This window comes from Oculina patagonica, chromosome 1 (assembly GCF_052425735.1).
Source record: "Oculina patagonica isolate OP01 chromosome 1, crgOcupat, whole genome shotgun sequence".
Lineage (NCBI taxonomy): Eukaryota > Metazoa > Cnidaria > Anthozoa > Scleractinia > Oculinidae > Oculina > Oculina patagonica.
Genome location: NC_135758.1, coordinates 3,513,637 through 3,534,900, shown reverse-complemented (window position 1 = coordinate 3,534,900; position 21,264 = coordinate 3,513,637). Strand labels below are relative to the sequence as shown.

Here is a 21,264-nt window from a genome sequence, read left to right as displayed (position 1 = left end):
TGTATTCCAGATTGAATTGGAATTTGGAAGTGTTGGTTTTTGTGGAGGGAGGAAAACCGGAGAACCCGGAGAAAAACCCTCGGAGCAAGGACGAGAACCAACAACAAACTCAACCCACATGTCAATAAACTGTACTCGTGCAAATGGTTCATTGCAAGTCAAGTCAGTAACCTCTTCTTTGCTATTGAAAATCTCTTAACTTCCATAGCTAGAAAGAAGAAAGGACTAAAGACCCTTTTAGGAATTTAAGCATTATTAAAGATGTAATTCCAGTTAGGATTGTCTGTGTTATTGAAAAAGACAAGTTCTATTCAAGAAGTATTTTAGGTTTTTAGAATGTTTATGCCAAACTCACAAACAAAAACACGTTTCTTTCAAAGTAGGCGCGATGGCACGACACTACAAATGGGTTGCGTTACCATTATTTTGCAATCATCATCATCATCATCATCATCATCATCATCATCATCATATATTAGCCACTTTAAATTGAGAAATTAGTAAAACAGGCCTTATCACGGTTTCCAACGCCATCTTTACGAGTATGCGAAGCGGTTAAAAATTACAGTGTTTTCGCAAATTGACGCGGTTCGCGGGAAAATTATAGACAAATGTATGGGGAAATTAGAAACGTAACTGAACGCTTTCTAACCCAGCCACATCCATCAAACTTGGCGCATAAAAAACTTTCGCCTAGTTTCTTAACTTTACAATTCATAAGTTGTCCAGAATTCAATTTTTGTAAAAGATATTTGCCGTCGGATTCCCACATAAAAACACTGTAATTTCTACCAGCTTTACCTACTCGTCAAGATGGCGTCGAAATCCGTGATAAGGTATATTATGCGAAGGCGATAAGACCTCCAAGAAACCACCAGGCTTATAGGGGAGGGCAGCCCCAGAAGGCTTTGCGGATACAATGTATTTCACATCGATTGTTTCGTTTGCCAAATACAGAATTTTTATAGCACAAATTTTAGCCTGTGTACAGCCCTCACCTCCGTCCCCTCACCACAGGCTACAAACATTTAAGAACTGGCTTAATTTGAGGAAACTCTAGCCTAAATTTCTGTAGGCGACCAGAGAGAGACGTCTGAAATTCAGGCTACGGAAAGTCAAGATTTACTTTCGTCTGAATTAATTGCGGTTGTGGTTGAAAACATCCACTTGAAGTGGGATCATACTTTGATAAGGGAGAGCAGCAGCTTGTAGTTAATTTTTTACTCATTTCATTTTTTAAATATCGTCATCCACCGTCTTTCTTGGACAGATTTTTGTCACAGTACTTTGTGGGCAAGTAAACGGAATTAGGGCTGCGCGAATTTATCGTACTATCGAGTGTTGAGGTTAATATTTCATGCATTCATGATGGACGCGAACCAATTGAACATGATGCGCGAGTGGCTTTTATTCTCCTTTCGAGAAATAAATCGTTTCCTCGAAAGCCTTTTCGAGTCATGAATATTCGAGATTGCCTTGTTTCTCGATCATCAAGACTCGAAATTCGTATCACTCGAGTATCGAGCTTCGAGGATCGAGTCGAGACTGTCAACTTACATTTGAGCGGTACTGTGTTTTACCTAAGTTACATCTTAATTTGATACTTGCACAGAAACAAGATCTAATTGTGCTCCGCCAACTAGCTTTGGTCTCTGAGCTATTTGTGAATTTAAAATGAAAATATTTATACTTGCTGTTCAGAGAGTTATGGTTGCTTAAACTCTTCCATATTTTAAATTCGAATTAACGAATATTATCAAAAAGACCTTTTTCAGTAAAAATTAGTCTATTAGTATACATGCTCTCAATCTGCTATTTATTCAGTCTCAGTTTATAGAAAAAACAATATTTCCGTTACAGACTAATCATTATTTGCAGGGTTGGGAGGCTGCTTCAAATAATTAAGGGGAGGGTCAATGGGAGGCGCGGTGGCCTAATGGTTAGGGCGCCGGACTCCGGATCGAGCGGTCCGAGTTCGAGCCCTGGCCGGGGTCACTTGTGTTGTGTTCTTGGGCAAGACACTTTACTCTTATAGTGCCTCTCTCCACCCAGGTGTATAAATGGGTACCGGCGACATAAATGCTGGAGGGAACCCTGCAATGGACTAGCATCCCATTCAGGGGGAGTAGAAATATTAATCCTAGCCGCTTAATGCTACGGAAACCGGGATAAGCTCCGGCAGTGTGGGCCGCTTGGCTCGTGGCTTCTCCTCAATGCATTTTATGCAGGGAATAAGGGAACCCTTGTAAAATTGATGCACACGCATAAGCAGGTTTAAGAGGGTGAGTGGAAAAAAGGGGAGGGGGACGGTCAGAAAAAGGTTGTGCTTTATAAACGAAGAGAGATGAGAAAAATCAACAGTCTTCCTCCATTTGCAACAGCCCTCCCCCTCTGAATAATGACCGGTCCCTTAGCCATTTATTTACAACTCATTAAAGACACACTGGAAATACATAAACTAAAGGTTTCCTTGCAGGTAGCCCAAGCTCCTAAAAAAGCCGTCAACATATGACTTTGCGTAACAACGTTATTATAAGCGTTTGTATGGCAATATAACGATCATAAAATATAAGAATAGAATTGAATTTCAAGAAATTATTTATGGAGAGGACAACAGAGAACCTAAAACCCACTGGAATGGCTTTTAAACGCCTCCAAATGGCATAGAAATACAAGATGTACACAGAAGAGGGAAGAAAAATCGATTGTATTACGTCTTTCCCCTTATTTTGAATTATTTTTTTACAATCTTTATATTCCCATACAAACTCTTATAATAAAGTTATTACGCAATGGTATATGTTGATGGCTCCGCTAGGAGCTTGAGCTACCTGTGCAAACACCCGCCAAAGTTTGACCACACTATCGTAATCCACAACGTGACGCGACCCTGGAATCGTCACGTTCTCTGATTGATGGTCGAGAGACAATGGTATCAAAGCGCTCGTGGCACGGTCCCCTGGGCGGATATTAGCGTTGCGGTGAACATTATCCCTTCGCCCACCGGGTGCGCTTGTAATTTGAAACAAAAGGCCGGGTCGCCAAGCTATTTTCAAACGGTTGCTGCACGGAACACACAGTCAACGCATGTTTCGACGGCTCTCAATGAAAAACAAAGTGCTCCTTTTTATCAGGTTAATAAATAAAGAAATGGTTAGAGCAACTATCAGAGGTGCTCTAGGCGAAATCGTGGGGTGATCGGAGCCTTTGGGACGAATTTATGGCTGGATTTCTTCAGTCGATCTGCTGGGCTTCGGCACTCGAGTGCCCTACCTTGAGGACTTATATATGGAGAGGAAAACAGAGAACCTAAAACCCACCGGAATCGCTTTTAACGCCTCCAAATGGCATAGCAACACAAGATATACACAGATGAGGGCAGATAAATTGATTTTATTAGGTCTTTTTCCCCTATTTCACTGAATTATTTTTTCGATTGCTACCTAATGTCAGTCTTAAGTCCCTTAAACGGAGTTCTGACATTTGCTACGTTCTTTTCTTAACTCAAAACATGAGCTATATGGTAAGTGGAGTTTGTCTAAGTTAAAAGCTAATATCTTACCACTAAAGTCTTTTCTTTACTACTCTGTTTACTTCTGTCGTTGTTCGATCACAATACATGGGTAACCAGGCTTTTATTCAACCGACAAAACCTGGATGTTAAACTAATTTGCATTTGAAGTGCCCCTGGCCACTCCCCCAAAAAAGCACCATTTCATGCCTTTGGGGTAGGTATTCCTACATGTGGACCACTAAGCTAATTTGCATTTGGGACTATGTGTATAATACCATGGGCAGGAAGATAATCCCTTCTTTCGTGTGAAGCTCGTAAGATCCAAAGGTGGCCATTTTCCTTATAAGGAATGTAAAGGTGGCCCACCTGGGGGTTATACAAAGGTAACCATTCATTCACACAGGGAGTGGGATGAGGTAAACATGGGCTTACCCGAAGTCGTTGGAGTCTTGCTTAATTAAATGGTTGAATTTTGCGACTATGAATTGGAGTTAAGAACTATTTACATCACCTTTGAAGTAAATTGAAATAATACGGGTTCGCCCGCTCTTACTACTTTTCTTTATTTTACTGTCATAATCTGACGTTCTAATGTCGAAAGAAGAAGTGAGTGGAGGAAATAAAGTTTTTTCGGCTACATTCCAGAAACAGTAGTGGATTCTCCGACGACAATAAATTGCACGCCGCAGGTAAATAATTGTATTATATATACGAGTCGAAAACATTAAACAAAGAAGTGCTCTTACAAGCTTAAATTCGTCAAAAAACCTGCATAAAAACTAACTCACCCTATGCGGAAATTTTTCTTATTTATTTTATTTCAAAACCTCAGTCGTAAAAGCCGATTTTTCGAAGCTTAAATATTCACAACAACAATTAGTGAATAGATTTGAATATTCATATTTGTATGTTGTGACCACACAAACACACGCGTAGATTTCAACGCCTGTGTTTTCCCGTTCATGCTGCACCGGTTAAAAGTCACTCGTTGCTTGTTTAGGCAATTTAAGACAACTCCAGCTTACTCCATAGCGAAAACCTTCAAAAATAACGACGACGACCACAAAACTATCCGAAATTTACATTTTTTTTCCACCGTTGAGTTGCGAACATCTCTAAATAAACCAAAATTCATTTCCGGTTGCCAAACCTTTCTTCGTCCATGTGGGGAAAGGCTCAAGTTTGTCGCCTTTTTCATACCTCACTAGGGGATTGAGAGTGCTCGTTGATCTTACGAGCTCAACACGAAATTAAAAAAACAATACCCATTGTTTGTCCGGTTTAGTGATTGGCCAAAAACCAAAATCTCCTAGCAACAGTAAAAGTTTTTCCTACCCAGTGTTTTTATTATTCGCTGTGACACCAAATGCAAATTAGTTTAGCATTCAGGTCTTCTCGGTTGAATGAAAGCCTGGTTACCCATGTGTTGTAGTAAACAGAGTAGTAAAAATACTTTAGTGGTAAGATATTGGCTTTTAATTTAGAAAAAACTCCACTTATCCTATAGCTTATGCTCAAAAAATATTTTTGGGCTCTGTTGTATTTTCACAAAAGCCCTTTAAAGCTGATTTCCAGTCCGTACTGCGCAGACTCGGGCTTTGTTTTCGTTTTTGTTTTGAATTCGTTGAAACGTTACACTTCGGTGACAGCATACATGAAGAATTTTAGTCCGTCATTACAGTTCGTTTCGTTCAAGAATTTCCGATGAGCTGAAACGTCGGTTTGAAATAGCGTCAAGGTTCCTCTACTCATTATTATTTGTTCTGCAAGGATATCTGGCGTTAATTATGAAGAAAAAGGTAAGTTTGTCGCGGAATTTTTAGTTTTGCTTGTAAACTTGTAAATTTCTTCGTGTGGGCTCACATAAACATTGCAGCCGAGATTGCGCAGTACGGACTGGAATTCATCTTTAAGGGGCGATGTATTAATATATATTAATATCGATCCGGCTAGTTTAAAACCCCATTTACACGCGCAAAAAAATCAGCACGGCACGGCAAATTTTTGGCACCGTGCTGACAATTTTTGGGCACGGCACTCCCAATTATCGACGTGTAAACGTACCGGTCCCAAAAAAAATGTGGCACCAGCGCCCAATTTTTTAGGAGTGCCGAGACTACTTCCAGGAGGTAGTCTCGGCACGGGTAAATCGAGGCACCGTGCCGAAAACAAGTGTGACGCATGCGTTGTTTCTACGAAAATGGCGGCCACTGCGTCATTCTCGCCCCAAGAGACTTTTAGTCACGTGGTCGGCGAAAAGAGTACAAAAAGAGAAGTTCTGGGGGATAAGAATGCCACCGAGGCAGAAGATAAGAGAAAGCTCCCGCTCTAAAAAAAATCACTGTAAGTCAGCCACTTCCACCATCACTGCAAAGAGCCATTTATTTTTCAGACTTTTCAATCTTCTTTTTCTGATTTCGTCAACTCCTTTCAGATGTCGATTTGTCTTGCTCCTGAACACTCTTCATTATGTTGAATGGTCGACAACTCGTTCCTTTCCGATAAAATTCGCGTTTTGCACTGAAAGCACGATGAACTATCACAGCAAAACATTTTTCTGCCATTTCTCGGCAAGGAAACCGATGGAAAGTAGGGGTGCCAAGATAAAAATTGGTACCGTGCCTAGCAGGAGAGAACCTTCTTGTTTTGGTCGTGTAAATGGGCAGTGCCGTGCCAAAATGGTTTGGTCACGGTGCCAAAAATTTGCCGTGCCGTGCCGATTTTTTTGCGCGTGTAAATGGGATTTAAATATAATAACTCTCTCTTCATTTTGTGTCATTCAAGCGTTTCCCACTTAGCGAGCGCTGAATATTCACATTGCGAAATTGAAAACTGTTTTGATATGTCCAAACTTTTTAACTGCATACAGCAGCAGCTCATGTTCTACCCTTACTTTTTTATTTCTGACTGCGCACAGCAGCGGCAGTATACTGGATTAATCATGGCCAGTCATGGCGGTTGAACATCTTCATTACCAACCATGGTGAAAACCATTAGGGTACCTACAAAAACAAACTGTAAGTTAGGAATAACGTCCTATACTCAGGAATCTGAAATGAAGCTGACTAATAAATTGTAGAAGCTCAGATAATCATTTAAACCTCGATGATGAATTACATTTTACAAAAGCTGTACAGCCACAGTGAATATATCTCTTACAATAAAATTTTAAGATTTCACGTGTCCTGCTATGAAAAGGTTTTTTTAGAGCAAAAATAATGGAATTGCCTTTATTATTTGGTGAAAAGGATAAAGAAAGCTCACCCATTCGCTTAGTGAAACGTGCAGACACTATCACTGGGTAGAAGGTAAAATTCCCCTAATCTTTTGCTTTTTGCCTTTTTTTTTCATCATTATAAAGATATCGTACGTTTGGGGTAGCATTTTAAACGAGTGGTTTTCCGATGAAATACATCCTGCATGTTACGGATAATCCAGTATATTGCCTGATTTCATACGATGGGAAACTGGAACCTGTAGTTTGGTTTTTGCTGGCAAAAGTGGCGCACCGGTGGCGTCACCATTGAATTTCTTCGCGAAAATGACGGACAGAAACAACAATAAAACATCAGGATGGCACTAAAATTGTGTGAGTGCATTGTGCACAAATAATATCCGTACTGAAGGCAGGGCCGTAACGAGACTTTTTCCACAGACGAGGCAAGATCTTGCTAGGGGGTTCTGGGGACATGCTTTTCAGAACATTTTGAAATCCAGAAGCTCTGAAACTCTCTCCTTAACATTTTTATAAGGATTCTTGAGAAAAATAAATCTTGTTCAACTGGGGATTATTTTCCCAACAAAACATATTTTAATTTTAATTTTGTTTTGCCCCTTGCTAGTTACCGCCCTGACTGAAGGTGTAATTTACTTTACCATCTGATCCTGAACTGCAAAAGGGCTTCGCATTAAAAGGTCTTATGAACGAGAATGTTAACTGGCGAAAACATGTGATTTGTAGTGCCCACTGGAGCGAGGGTAGAGAATTTGTACTCTGAAGTACGCTGACAGAATAGCACAAGATTATTAAAAAAAAAAACAACTATCGAGCTAAAACAAAAACTTGAGTGTGCAAGGAGAGTGTTATCTTCATCTAATCAAGCGTTTAATTCCAGCTTAAAATGCCAAGTTGAGAGATTAACAAAAGAACTCGGCCCAATAAATAGTTGTATAGACAAATTGCAACAAGAGCTAACAAAGCTTCAAACAGAACTGGGTGCCAATTCACGATATTATCAACAGCAGCTCATCACAATGAAAAAAGCATTGGAAGTGAAAGAATTTACTTATGAAACGCTTAAAAAATTGCCCCATAAAATGTTTTACATGACTGGATTATCAGTAACTGAATTTGATTGTCTATTTGAACGTGTACAGCCATTCATAGGCTCAATGATTTATCCAGATTGCAAAGAAAGTGAAAGCACATCACTTCTTGGAAAGCTGGATAAAAACATATCTAATGTGCTTTCTATCGATGTGCAGACATTCCGGGACCCTACATCTCGGGATAATGGCATGGATGACGGGTACCAGTTCATCAACAATGTCAACGATATTTGTTGGCTGGTGTGTGTTAACTGTCGAATAAGTCTTCGTCTTTGAGTGGAAGCAATACCAAGTCCTTCTTAGTTCCAGAAGATTTGATTTTCAGCCCTTGACAAAATTTTGACTTGTTAAATTAAATCTATTGCTAATTTAGTGACAGTAAATTATGCGAGCTGAAATTGCAAGGCATCGCAAAATCTAAATTCGTACACCACACTGACATTTACAGCGTTGTTTGGACGATATCGGTGGTCTGAAGCATGGGCACGATCCCCCTTCCTCCCCTCCCCCTTAGTTTGCCAAATACAGGGTCACACAGTTTTGCATGGATATACATACATTATTAGGTTTGATAAAATCATCGGTCTCCTAGCTGACGAAAAACTGAATCAACCTGGTGGATTTTTGTCTGACCTGGTAGAGTTTTTGTTGAAAACCTGGTGAACAATTAGGTTTCACCAGGTCTGTTACAGAAGGGTGTTTAATTGTTTCTTAACTGACACGTTTTTTGCTCAACTTCGACTTCCGTCTGGCAGAAACCAAACAAGGTTCCAGACTCCCACGGTATGAAATCACGCAATGGCCTTCTTCCTTTTGTGCTAAATAGCTATAGATATCTTTCAAATATTTTAAGAGACGATTGAACATAAGGCTAAAATCGTTGTCTTTATAATTATTCTGTGGTTCTACCTGTATTGAACAAACGCGTAAGATAGCAACTCATCGGACCATGGTCGTTCGTCAGGTTTCCTACAAAAACAAAAGAAGTTAAAATTAAAGCGCAACTGCTATTCACTTTCCAGTTTCACTAACACTGCATATTCCTTTTTCATATGCATCTCATCAATGCCGTACTGCCGACACCACTTCAGTGAAACCGATATATGCATACTTTTGAACATATTTTTTTTTACATACACCCCTCGCCTAAATAACCAACGTGGCCTAGTGGTTGGGTCGCTGGACTTGTAATCCCGGGTTCAAATCCTCTTCCCTGCCACTAGAAAGATGAATTTAACTTCGGTGGTTTTGAATTCAACTCCTTCACGCTTGGTAAATAACCAACTGGTCAGCCTCCTGCCAGGCGGCGTATTTAACAAGTTTTCTGTGTTGAGTTTTCATTATTTGATTGTTTATTACAGTGTCTGTCCTCAATTGCTACAACAGTGTTTAATATATTGTTTAAAGTGATTTATTTTTTATATATTACTTAACAATTATTCTATGAGCCTGCGTTGGATACGAGGTGGTAAATAGCCAACGAGGCGCGAAGCGCCGAGTAGGCTATATAGACTCGTATCCAACAAGGGCGAATAGAATAATTGTTTTATTAAATTCTTCTTTAAGTTTAAATCGACTGGAGATTTCATTTTGATGTAAACAGTGATAGTATAAAGAGGCGGGAAAATTTGTGGCGTGGTGTTCACTTCTTGAGTTGAATGAAACACTCGAGGAAAGCGGGTGAGAGAGTTTTCTTCCCAAGATTTTTATCCAATAATCTCCTCTAAAGTCGTCTTTATATCCTGGAAATTGTGACGACAGTTAAGATTTACGGGATGATCCGAAGCAAAAGCTTTTCTGGAAACTACACGTCTTGTGCAAGAAGAACGAAGCTCTTGTTGTGCGTTTACAAGTATTATTAATTAAACTTTTCGCATCAATCCTTTTGTTTCGCGTAGTTAATTTTACGATGGCATTTCTGTTGTTTTTGTAGGCACCGCTGATTATTTCTTGTTCATAAAGCTCGCCAAATTTTTTTACTCAATAGTTTTGGATTTATTTTTACGCGGCGTGACAGTGAAAACCACCTATTGATTCGTGTTCCTGATTCAGTGCTCGGTCTAGCTAGGGTACGAAGAGGTTATATTTTGAATTTCCTAGGTTATGTGAGTGACACTGGATGTAGTTTTAAAGATGCCTGTTAAACGAACTGGAGAAAGATTGTGGAGAGCCTTAAACAGATTAATAGCTAATTGCTTTGAACTCCTTCGCTCCAGACACTCCCAACCGAGGTCATCGATTAAAGTCGAAGATCTAACATTTAGGTCTGAGAAGGTGATTAGACGTGTAGCCCTATTTTGGTGTTTTTTTTAGCCTCTCAGACTGGTACACACCTATGCTGCCCCATACAGAGCTACAGTAGTCAAAGTACAATTGGACGAGAGCTTTATAGATGATAATTAGAGCTTCACGGGGAACTAAGTTCCTGACGCGTTTGTTAGCCCCGAGGCCGGCATACGCTATTTTGACAACACTGTCAGTATGAGAGTCCCACGATAAGCTGTCATCCAAATCAATGCCAAGATAGTTTTAGCTCTTTCTAGATAATGTTCATCGATTTTTACATCAAACTGATGGTTTTAATTAGGCAACTTGTAATGGTTACCAAATTTGTTTTTTTGACATTTAGACTAAGTTCATGAGCTTGTAGCCAGGTCTGTATCTGAGCCAAAAGTCATGATTTAATTTGGATTGTAAAACGACTGGATCACCCGAGAGTAAGGCTTGTGTCATTGGCGACATTCTTGGCACAGAGTGTAGGTGGCACGGAAGGTCATATGTAGATCAGTAAGAACAAAACAGGTCCCAGGATTGATTCCTGTGGGACACCGCAGATAGTGGGGCAAAAGTCTGACATCTGGCCGTTTACAAATGTTTTCTGTTTACGGTTTGTTAAGTATGACTTAAACCACATTATAGTGTGGGAATCCACCCCATAAAGTTGACATTTCTGCAGCAAGATCCGATTATCTACAGTGTCGAAAGCTTTTTTGAGATCGAGAAAAAGAACACCTATTATAAGACCATTGTCGTCATTGTCTAAGTTTAGGTATCACTCATTAGTAGCTCCTAGAAGGGCAGTTTGAGTGGAGTCAAGAGAGGTCTAAAACCAGACTGAGTGTCGGCTAACAGATCGCGCACTATAACACACTCATAGAACTGGTCAAAAACTACTCTTTCTATTAATTTGCTGATCACAGGTAAAACAGAAATTTGCTTGTTGGGGTCACTCACAGGTCGCACGGTCAACAATAAAAAAACAACACCACCACCACCAACAACAAATGACATAGGCTCTGGTGTGGAGAATGAAAGTAAATTTACATAACCAGACATACAGGCGCACGAGAATTCTCAACTCATCTCTTTTCCGTTCTTGTTTCGAGGTCAGCTCAAAGAACATTCTGACTCATATATGAATCTTTTCATCACATCCGTCCGTTCATTTCCCAACCGTCCTCCTTCCTTTCCCATCTATTTAACAATTATTCTATGAGCCCGCGTTGGATACGAGGTGGCAAATAGCCAACGAGGCGCGAAGCGCCGAGTAGGCTATAACGACTCGTATCCAACAAGGGCGAATGGAATAATTGTTTTATTAAATTCTTCTTTAAGTTTAAATCGACTGAAGATTTCATTTTGATATAAACGAAGTGATAGTATGAGGAGGCGGGAAAATTTGTGGTGCGGTGTTCACTTCTTGAGTTGAATGAAACACACGAGGAAAGTGAGCGAGAGAGTTTCTTCCCAAGATTTCCTCGAACAATCTCCTCTAAAGTCGTCTATATATCCTGGAAATTGTGACAACAGTTAATTAACAGAAAGATCGGAAGCAAAAGCTTTTCTGGAAACTGCACGTCTTATGCAAGTCGAACGAAGCAATTGTTTACACTGTACTTGCTTACGGCTCCACGGCTGTACATGTCATCAAACTGCTATATTATTTGAAGCGAAATTGAGCTTAAAGTGGAACAGGTTTATTGAAGTATAAAAGGACAAGACCAAGATTGAAAGGTAACAAACTTTACAGAAGTGCTGAGCCTAATTTTATGACGTACACTGAATGAAACTGTGCCAGTTTGTCGTTCTTTCGTAAATTATTTGCTGCTTTTCTACTTTATTCACTCGCTCTTGTTGTGCGTTTACAAGTATTATTAACTAAACTTTTCGCATCAATGCTTTTGTTTTGCGTAGTTAATTTTGCTATGGCATTTCTGTTGTTTTTGTAGACACCGCTTATTATTTCTAGTTCATAAAGCTCGCCAAATTTGCTGTTTTCAACCATTTTTTCTGATGGAACTGTCGCTTCCCGAAGAAAATTTTTTAATACGCTGAGCGGCACTTACCGCACTCATTTCCCATATAAGGTCAAACATAGGTATATGAGCTGATAACCGGGATTCAGTGAACCAATCAGAAAGCTAGAAATGCAATATCCAAGGTTGAGAATTTAATAAGATGTAATAGTAACCAAGGCTTACGTTGTTTATTAAACTTACCAGATATCTACTTTACGTCCATATCCTTTACCCAAGACAATCTCTGGCGCCATCCAGTACGGAGTTCCGCAGTGAGAGTCCAAATTTGTTTTACTGCCAATTTTCTGATAAAAGTAAGACAAGGCAATAGTTAAGTTTGTAAATGTAAGCGAGAAAAGTCAAATTGCGCTGCGAGCTGCTGTGGGAAACTCAGGGAAAATAATACTGGCCAGAGATTTTCCAACCTAACGGGTTTCAACTTTAACTCTTTACAAATTTAGTACGAAATACACTAGCCTAAGCTATCAGAGGATAGATATTTCGCGGCCCATACTGGTGATCGTTAACCTTGAGTCAGGCCTATTCAGTAAGTAAGTGCATATAATTTCATAATGATTCGTACCTGAATTATTTTTGATAACCCAAAATCTGCCAATTTTACATTTCCACTGCCGTCTAGAAGAACGTTTAATCCTAAAAATAACAAGTGAAGAAGTTAAGTTGGAACAAACACAGCGAAGACACAAAGAACAATGGCGGGGCTTAAATTAAACAAATAGAGCAATACTGACAAGATTATCAGGTATTGTCAAAACTATAAAACAACATCATGCTGCCAAAAGTTCCTGGATAAACGAGACAGTATAAATTTTTTAAAACATTTAATTTTTTGTTTAATTACTTAACAACCCAGGTGAATTAGTGGTGCTGATGATTGAATTCTAATTGAACAACTCGATTTCAAAGAATAGGATAACGATCAAGTCATGTCAATATATTCCTAAAAACACTACGGGTGCTCAATGTCATTCATTTGCCATTTTTTAAAACAAAAATCTTGAAACAATGAAAAGCACTACATAAATAAAACTGAGCTCTTTGATTGTTGTCATAGTAAACTCAGCTTTGAATTCCAAGTGTCATAGAACTCGTTTCATATACCGAGTTGTCTTCTTGTTTCTTCCGCCCAGGTTTTAAACATTGGTTATAGCAGAATAGCATTTAAATTGTTACCTACTTTATGACACTACCTTTAATGTCTCTGTGAATTACGTTCTTTGAATGCAAAAAGCTCACTCCTTCCAGCATTTGCCTTGTGAACTTTCCCGATCCAGGTTCACAAAGAATTCCATTGTTTTTTAAGTAGTCAGATAATGATCCCTGCGGAAACACAGAAAACCAGGACTGAGATTTCAAGTTTTGCTTTTTTGCGACTGATTGCAAAGTCCGGAGCATATGGGTGGCAGTAAGCTAAAATTCCGTCCGTCGATCGACCTTTGTATTTTCGCTGACCAGTGCATGAGGTTGTAAAATTTAGTGAAAAAAAAAATGATAATAGTAGAAATGAAATTTATATGGCTATGTTTTAAAATAAAGTGGTCTAAAATGAATACAATACGGCTTAAAGTTAACTAAAAATAACACGCAAACTGCGGTGATAACCATTACGGACAAACGCATTGTCGGAAAAAAATAGACCTTTTACTTGACGTTTCGTATGTTTCAACATACATCTTCAGAGGTTAGAAGTAACTGTTAAAATTAAAGTATAACTTAATTTAAATTTGAAAAAAAAAATAGGATTGACAGATGACGAAAAACTAATGATGAAAAAAATAATAATAAAATAAAACACAATGATATGACAATTAAAACAAATTGTGCAAACTAGTAAAGATAGAGTTTTTCGCTGCCCACGTTATCATTCAGTTAATTAAAGTTAATTTAAACCCCACTGTGTGCAAAGGCTAAAATAACATCCCACCCCCACTTCCTGTTAAAGCTAATAACTAAGGCCCCGTCAACATTGACGCGGGTAAATTTGGAAACGGAGAAATTTGAAAACGCCGCGTAAAATGTTAACCGTCCACATTAACCCTGGTAAATTTAAAAACGATACCCACCTTGGAGAGCGTTTTTGAAAAGTACCGTTTTCGGTGACCGAAAACGCCGGTTCAGTGTGGACGATTTGCCTAACCGGAGAAAAAAGATTCGTTTTCAAATTTACCCGGGTCAGTGTGGACGGGGCCTAAAGTACACCCCCCCCCCCCAATTCCGGCCCGGATATATAATGGATAATTGTATAATGGTAAATGTGCGAGCTATAAGCTTGTTCTATTATTTGACAAGGGACAAAAACAAACAAAACACAGTAAGATGAAGCGTACTAGGACCGACTGTCTAATCACCTTACCTTAGCCATGTATTCCATATATAAGTATAGGTGATTACTCTCCTGTTTACTACCATAATATGACACGATTCTCACATGCGCAAGATCCTTCAAAATACTAATTTCATTTTTGAGGGCTTTAACATCCTAAAAAAACAACCAAATAATTACTACTATAAATATATACCGTTCAATGTTACATTGTAACCATACTTGAGTTCATGGTTTTAAATTGCGTTTTTTTAATTTGTATACCCAGGTGTTCCTATTGAAGCTATATGTTTTTGGTTAACGTTAACTTGGTCGGAACAGAGCTTCATGCTTACCGGAGAACGGAACTGATGATATGAGCCAGCCGAATAAAGTGATTCTACGTTTGTCTTTCCTTTAGATATATATGGAAACAAGGTACTGTTCAATTTCGAAGCCATGTTATGGCAAAACAAAAGCTAACAAAGACTTCATGTGTAGATTTCCTTTCCACCAATCGATGCAAAATCAATTGAGTACCCAGAGAATCTTTTGGTCTTGTCGCATTTAATGCTTTTACTGTTAATTAAAAAATCTGCTGTCTAGATAACTTATTGCGATCAACTTTTAAGAATAATAAAAACGGTTATAGCTGGTGGTTACAAACGATTGGTAGTGGGAAAGGGGAGGAATCGCAAAGGTACAAACGCCCTGAGGAAAATTAATCGACACAAATAACTTACCTAGAAAAATTAAAACTAAAAAGGGGGAGAAAAGAAAAAAAGTCACGACGGAAGAAGTAATAAGAAAGATACTGAATTTCCATTCTAAGAATATTTTCCGCGCTAAAAGGCAAACATCTTACAATAATATTAAAAGCAATGTCAAAGCTAACAAACGAATAACACTTTGTTTAAAGTCTAAAATGCAATGAAAGCCAAGAATCTTACAAAACTATGGGGAAATTCTTTTCATTTATTTAATAAAAGAGCCGTTTTAAAACAATCCAAGCTGGTTGCAGACTTGCTAGACAATTTAGTATAGCATTCCAGTCTGTAATATGGCGATTAAAGAAACGAGAATTTTAAAAGCTCGTCTTTGGTCTCAGTTTATACTCATGATTCTCACGAGTTTTAGTTGAAACATTGTACTGTACCCTTTCTGAGAAGTGAAGGTGGATCGTGGGTCATGGGTGTGGGTAAAAGTCGTGGGAAACAAAAGAGTCATACTGAACAAAAGTTTGGGAGGAAATAGTTCGTGTATGGCTAGTATGACGTAGTGTTTCGACCAGGCCAAGGGACTCTTAAGGTGTTATACCAGAAACACAACAAAATACCCTGGAACACCGAAAATGTTTAAACACAGATAAAAAAAATTGATTATCGATACACGAACTATTTCCTCACAAATGTTTGTTCAGTATTTTTTATGACTTTTTTGTTACCCACGACTTTCACCCTCGACCCACGACCCACGACAGCTAGCTACACTTTTAGCTGAGGATGATGTCGTAACATGGATGTAGAAAGATAGCTATGCATGTAACACTGAAAGCGGGTGTAAATTTCGCATGAATTTTGCAATTGACCATTTCCACATCTCCCATAATACACCTTGTTTGCCCCCCAAAATTTTGCATAAGTATTGTTTTAAATTTCCCTTTGGACGACTGTATGTCTCAAAAAAAAATTGAAAACAATGCTTATGCAAAATTTTGGAGGACAAACAAGGTGCATTATGGGAGATGTGAAAGTGGCAAATGCCGCGAAAATAAGTACCAATAAGGTATACAGCTAATTCGCAAAAGGTTGTCGCGACAAGACCGAAAGGTAGTATGGGTAGAAGTAGAAAATAAAGAGCCACATTCTCGTCCCCATAGCCCTTTCCTTTCTCTTAGCCGGCTTGGCACGAGAAAACGGAGGGCTCTTGGGACATAGGATCTTTATATTTATTCGAATTTTTTTGATTGGCTGTTTGGAACAAAGAATTCCTAAACGGAAGTCGAAAACCAAACGACTCTATTAAACATTTTTTTGAAACGTCATGACTGCATACATGAAGACCGGAAGTCCTAGGATCTAGTACTGGAAATTCTGTGTCCCCAGAGTCCTTCGTTTCCTCGTGCCAAGGCCTAGCCGGCTAAGAGAAACGAAAGGGCTATGGGGACGAGAATGAGAGAGCGACTGCACGTGTTGAATACTAATAAGATGGCGACACGACAAACGCGAATTTGCACGTATTTTTTTTCTTCATACATGTGTAAACAAGGTACTTTTAGTCACGCTGAACTTAAAGAAGAATTTTCATGTGACAGTGAAGTAAAGCTAAAGAAAAAGGCCTCCTGAGTAAAAAGAACCTCTTCACGTGCAAATTTTTTTTTTTTTTTATTTTTTTTTTTTTATTATTGCAACACACACAAAAAAAAATACATCACAAAAAAGTAAACAATACAGCTACTTACAGACCAATTGCATACAAAACTTAAGATAAAATAACTTACACTTATTTTGCACTTGTCATGTAATATATACAAAGTAATACAAAGACAAATAAAGGGAAATATACGCAGGAAATAAAGTAAATATGAGGGCTATGCATTAGACTAATACCCGAACACATTACAACTTTGTTATCATTCTTACTTTTTTTTTTTCTTTTTTTTTTTTTCCTTTTTTTTTTTTTTTAGTGCGAGCAAAGTTATCTATTTTTTATTAATTGTGCAATAAGATACCCGGAGAAAGTTATTCAGTCATTGTTTGAAAATGAGAGCAGTTTTCTAATTTCCATTGAACAGTGACTTTACTCACGAATTCATTGACAGAGAGTTTTTTCTCAAGACATTTAGAAGCATAGATATATTGTTTGGCCAAGATGATGAGGAAGTCTAATCTGCGCTTTATGGGACTGGAAAGCCTTTCAGACAGATGCGATATGTCATGAAGAGCAATTTGTTTATTGGATAAAATGATCGGAGTATCTTGACAATGATTAAACCAAGATAAAATTTGTGAATAAAAGATTACAGAATCATTACAGTCAATAAAGGTATGTTCAATTGAGTCCGAACTAGAACAAAAAATACATTTGTCGTCGTTGGCTAGATGGTAACGTTTGAGTTCTTTCTTCGTAACAGTTATTCTATGCAAGAAACGAAAACCGAATTGACGCAGTTTGTTATCTTTAGTTGATCGGTATATTTCTTGGAACTTTTCACTCCAGTTAGTAAAATTTTCAGGAAATCTTTCCTGCCACTTTTGTACACCACTTGGAATAATAAAACTGTGATTGGTTACTAGTTCACGTGCAAAAATACAAACCTTGTATTTCCTTTAGGCTAATATGCAAAATTCAAGTGATCAACTTTCGGTCTTGTACATGTCGTGTACACTTTTTGTATTTCTTCAACAACCTTTCTCGAATTAGCTGTATAATTAAATAGATTTCGCCATGCCTAAAAGCGGAGCTCCCCGATTATTTCTTTGCACGCGACCTCGATGACTTCAACACCTGAGGCCGCGATATGGTCATGTGAAACTGTTTTGATAGCTATCAATTGAGTATAGTATGGATGTCTCGATGGATGTCAGCTGACGTTAACCTTAATGTTAACCTATTTCTGGAGTATGGTCGTCATTTTGCAAGACATGTTGACCGACGTACTTACGTCGTTTGTAGAACGCACGCGCACGCACTAATGAACCGTGCCGCTAGCTATAATGACCATGAAAAATGAAATGCACGGTCTTCCTTTTTCTATGCATTTTCTATCCTTATGGGGCTCCGCTACTAGGTATGAAGCTGGTCATTCAGAGAGCAATCTCATGACTTTATTATATAATTGTTACAAGACTTACCGTGTGCCTTTCAGTGTTTTGAGACTCTATTTTAACTATTTTTACTGCCTTCCAAATGCAATCATCCCGAACGGAAAGATACTTGTACACCTGCAAGATATAAAGTGAAGAACAGTCGGTTTTGTTTCTTTCTAAAACAAACTTTATCAGTGCAGATTGGCAACTCTTAGGTGTTTATTAAAAAATGCTTATTGCTCGCGCGGTCGAGCCTGAAACTCATGTACGTCATTCTTTTCACTCTACAGTTTTGATTTTTTTTCTGTTCTGTGCAGAATGAGAACAGTGTAGTAAGTTGAAGTCATGGTGTATCTTAAATTAAGTCAACGAAAACCACATTAATTTCGTTAGACGACGGGCATTCTGCGCTCTCCCCAGTTTTCGCTCACTTTCAGAGACCAAGATGGCGGCCCCTCGAACTGTACCGACGATCTGTACCCTACGACTGCACACAAAAGCAGGCGACTGGTACTGTAAACAGCGTCTGTCAAACTCTACAATCGGGAAACCGTGCAGACCTATGACCGCTAGACATTTATTACGTCATATTCTCACGGCTCTATTCTACATAGAATGCCTCCAAAAATTAAGGTTCCCTCCAGAAACAAGAAGTGGAAGCTAAAAAAGGGCGAAAGACTGAAATTAATATAAAACGGCAGATGTACACTGAGTAAGAGTCGTGTAGGCCTGTAACCTTTATTTTTTGAAGTTCCAGGTATGGCTCTGAATTAGTTCTGTTCATTGCGTGCTCTTAAATGCATTCGAGCTTCCAGAAAACTGATGACTTACAAAAATTAAGTTGTCAATATGTAAGCTGTAGCAGACAGGGTATTAAGTGGCGTTACCACACAAGGGCTCTTACTTTCGGATTGACCTTAGTGCATAGCTCACTGATGTGACTAGTGAAGTTTCAATTCTCATCAATTTGGATCCCTAAAAGCTAGATCTTTATCGCTCTTTTGTTAACCTGCCCGTTTACGCATAAATCTGGATTTTTATGGAATTTCGTGGATTTCGTGGATTTCTGGTCTAAACTGTTAGTAGTAGGCAACTTAACCCATGAAAAATGTTATCTCTGACCATCTAAAGGAAGACATATAATTTGTGAAGAGAACTCAAACCACGGCTATAAATATCAACTTTTTGAAGACGCGCGGAAACAACTTGAAAAGTTAGGCCTCCATTTTTCGAGTTGTAATCCATCTCCATCCGAGCCATTTACAACCAAATACGCTTGTTAGCAGTCTCAGTGCTTTAATATAACAATTTTTAATTAAAATGGACCATAAGGTTTTTGGTTTACTACGGCACAAATATATATTTTGGCTGTTCAAATATTTGTTAAAATCGAGTAATGAAGGTTAACTAGTGGTAACCACAGGTTAGAAAGTGCGGACCTCGATGCAGTTAAGAGAAGATACTGGGAGGGAAGTGTTTTTTGTTAGTTTGGAAAATAACTTCAAGTCGAAGGTTTTGGGAAGGTTTTTCCAGAAGTTAGCATAACTGTGGTAATTGAGATTTCTTTTATAAACTGCAGTTGTTTATTGGAAGTCTGTCCACCAAGAATAACAGTGCATCGTTCTTTGCAGAAAAAAAGATTCTTCGACTTCATGTTTGAACAACACATTTTCGGATCCTTTCGCATTGTAACCGTTCATGATAGAAGAAGAAATAACTTAAGTCACCTCATTTCACGTCAATTTTTTCAACAGGTCACGAAAATTTTTCAGACAGTGTCGATAAATCACTGGACAAAAGAAAATTATTCCGAGTAAAGTAGAGTAACGCGAACCAATCAGAGTTGTTTTTTTGATTGACAGTTTTGCGAAGTGTAGTCGAGCACGCGGTGTGAATTGAGATGTGATTTTCCTCCGTCGGCAAACTCGCTTTGTTGTCAGTGTTATAAGGAATTTCTCGAGAATAACTGTTGTTGGAATCATTCGCTTTGCCGTATTTTATCTGTGATACAATCACAGCAGATCTTCTCAAAAGCAACACCTATAAAACAACGTCTGCAAAACGTAATGTCTGCAAGACAGAAGCCTCGATCTAATGTGACAAACTGTTGATTTGTCGCATCCTTATCGCTCTTGGAGACAAGATTTTTCTCTTCCGGTGTTACGACAAACTGTCGTGATTGACACATTTTTTGCATTCCGATCGTTCTTAGTGGAAGAACAACATTTTCAACTTCCGGTTTGCAGATAGCCTTTATAAACGTGGCGCGCACGCGTAATACGCAATCCGCTGGTCGCTGTCAAGATTAGGGTTGCGGGCCTCTCTTGGGCCCGCAATAAGTGTAATAATAGACATTTCGATATGCCCATAAAAGCTGTTTTGTCGGTCATGCCGCAGTTTAATTTGTTAACGATTTTTAATTTAATTATTAACCATGCAAGGTTGGGCAAGTTTCAGGTGACCCTAGAATATAGTACCTTTCCAAAAGCCCCTGATCCAATAAGTGTTCCTTGAGTCCCATTGGGAAGCGTTTCAACTGGAAGTAAAAGAGAAATTGATAAGCAAATACTTGGAGAAACAAAATTTTCTGAAAAATGCCGGTATTCAAGTCCCTTGTTCAGTTATACATATATATATATATCGACATAGATATGGTATGGATTATATGGCAGGAAAGTGCGTGGTCGCGAGCGACCTGGACCGTCTGAAAATCAGGCTTATCTACCTGGGGTCCCACCTCCATGTTAACAGGCCAAACATGAAAAGCTATTAGACGTCTTTTGCGTGAGCTGTCTACCGTTTTCACGAGCATAAAGAAAAGGGAAATTGTGATACTTGCATCCAAGTCTAGCAAGCTTTTATTGTAAAATCAACATTACTCTTGCGTCGCTCGTAAAAACTATACTTCACAAAGCAGAGAATCACCGAATTAAACCAAATTTAAAGTCCCTTTTGTAGCTTAGTGGCCCAAACGGCTGGCGGTAACAATGA

At 38.6% G+C, this 21,264-nt stretch overlaps 1 protein-coding gene across 1 annotated transcript in view; it reads right to left on the bottom strand.

Moving 5' to 3' along the window:
* The window catches only part of LOC144644514 (mitogen-activated protein kinase kinase kinase 2-like), a 128,163-nt gene that overhangs the window by 8,764 nt on the left and 98,135 nt on the right, over positions 1-21,264 (bottom strand). The window contains exon 11 of the mRNA XM_078504023.1: positions 8,753-8,812. Within this exon, the coding sequence (XP_078360149.1) occupies positions 8,753-8,812 (60 nt within the window). The remainder of the gene's footprint in view (positions 1-8,752; positions 8,813-21,264) is intronic.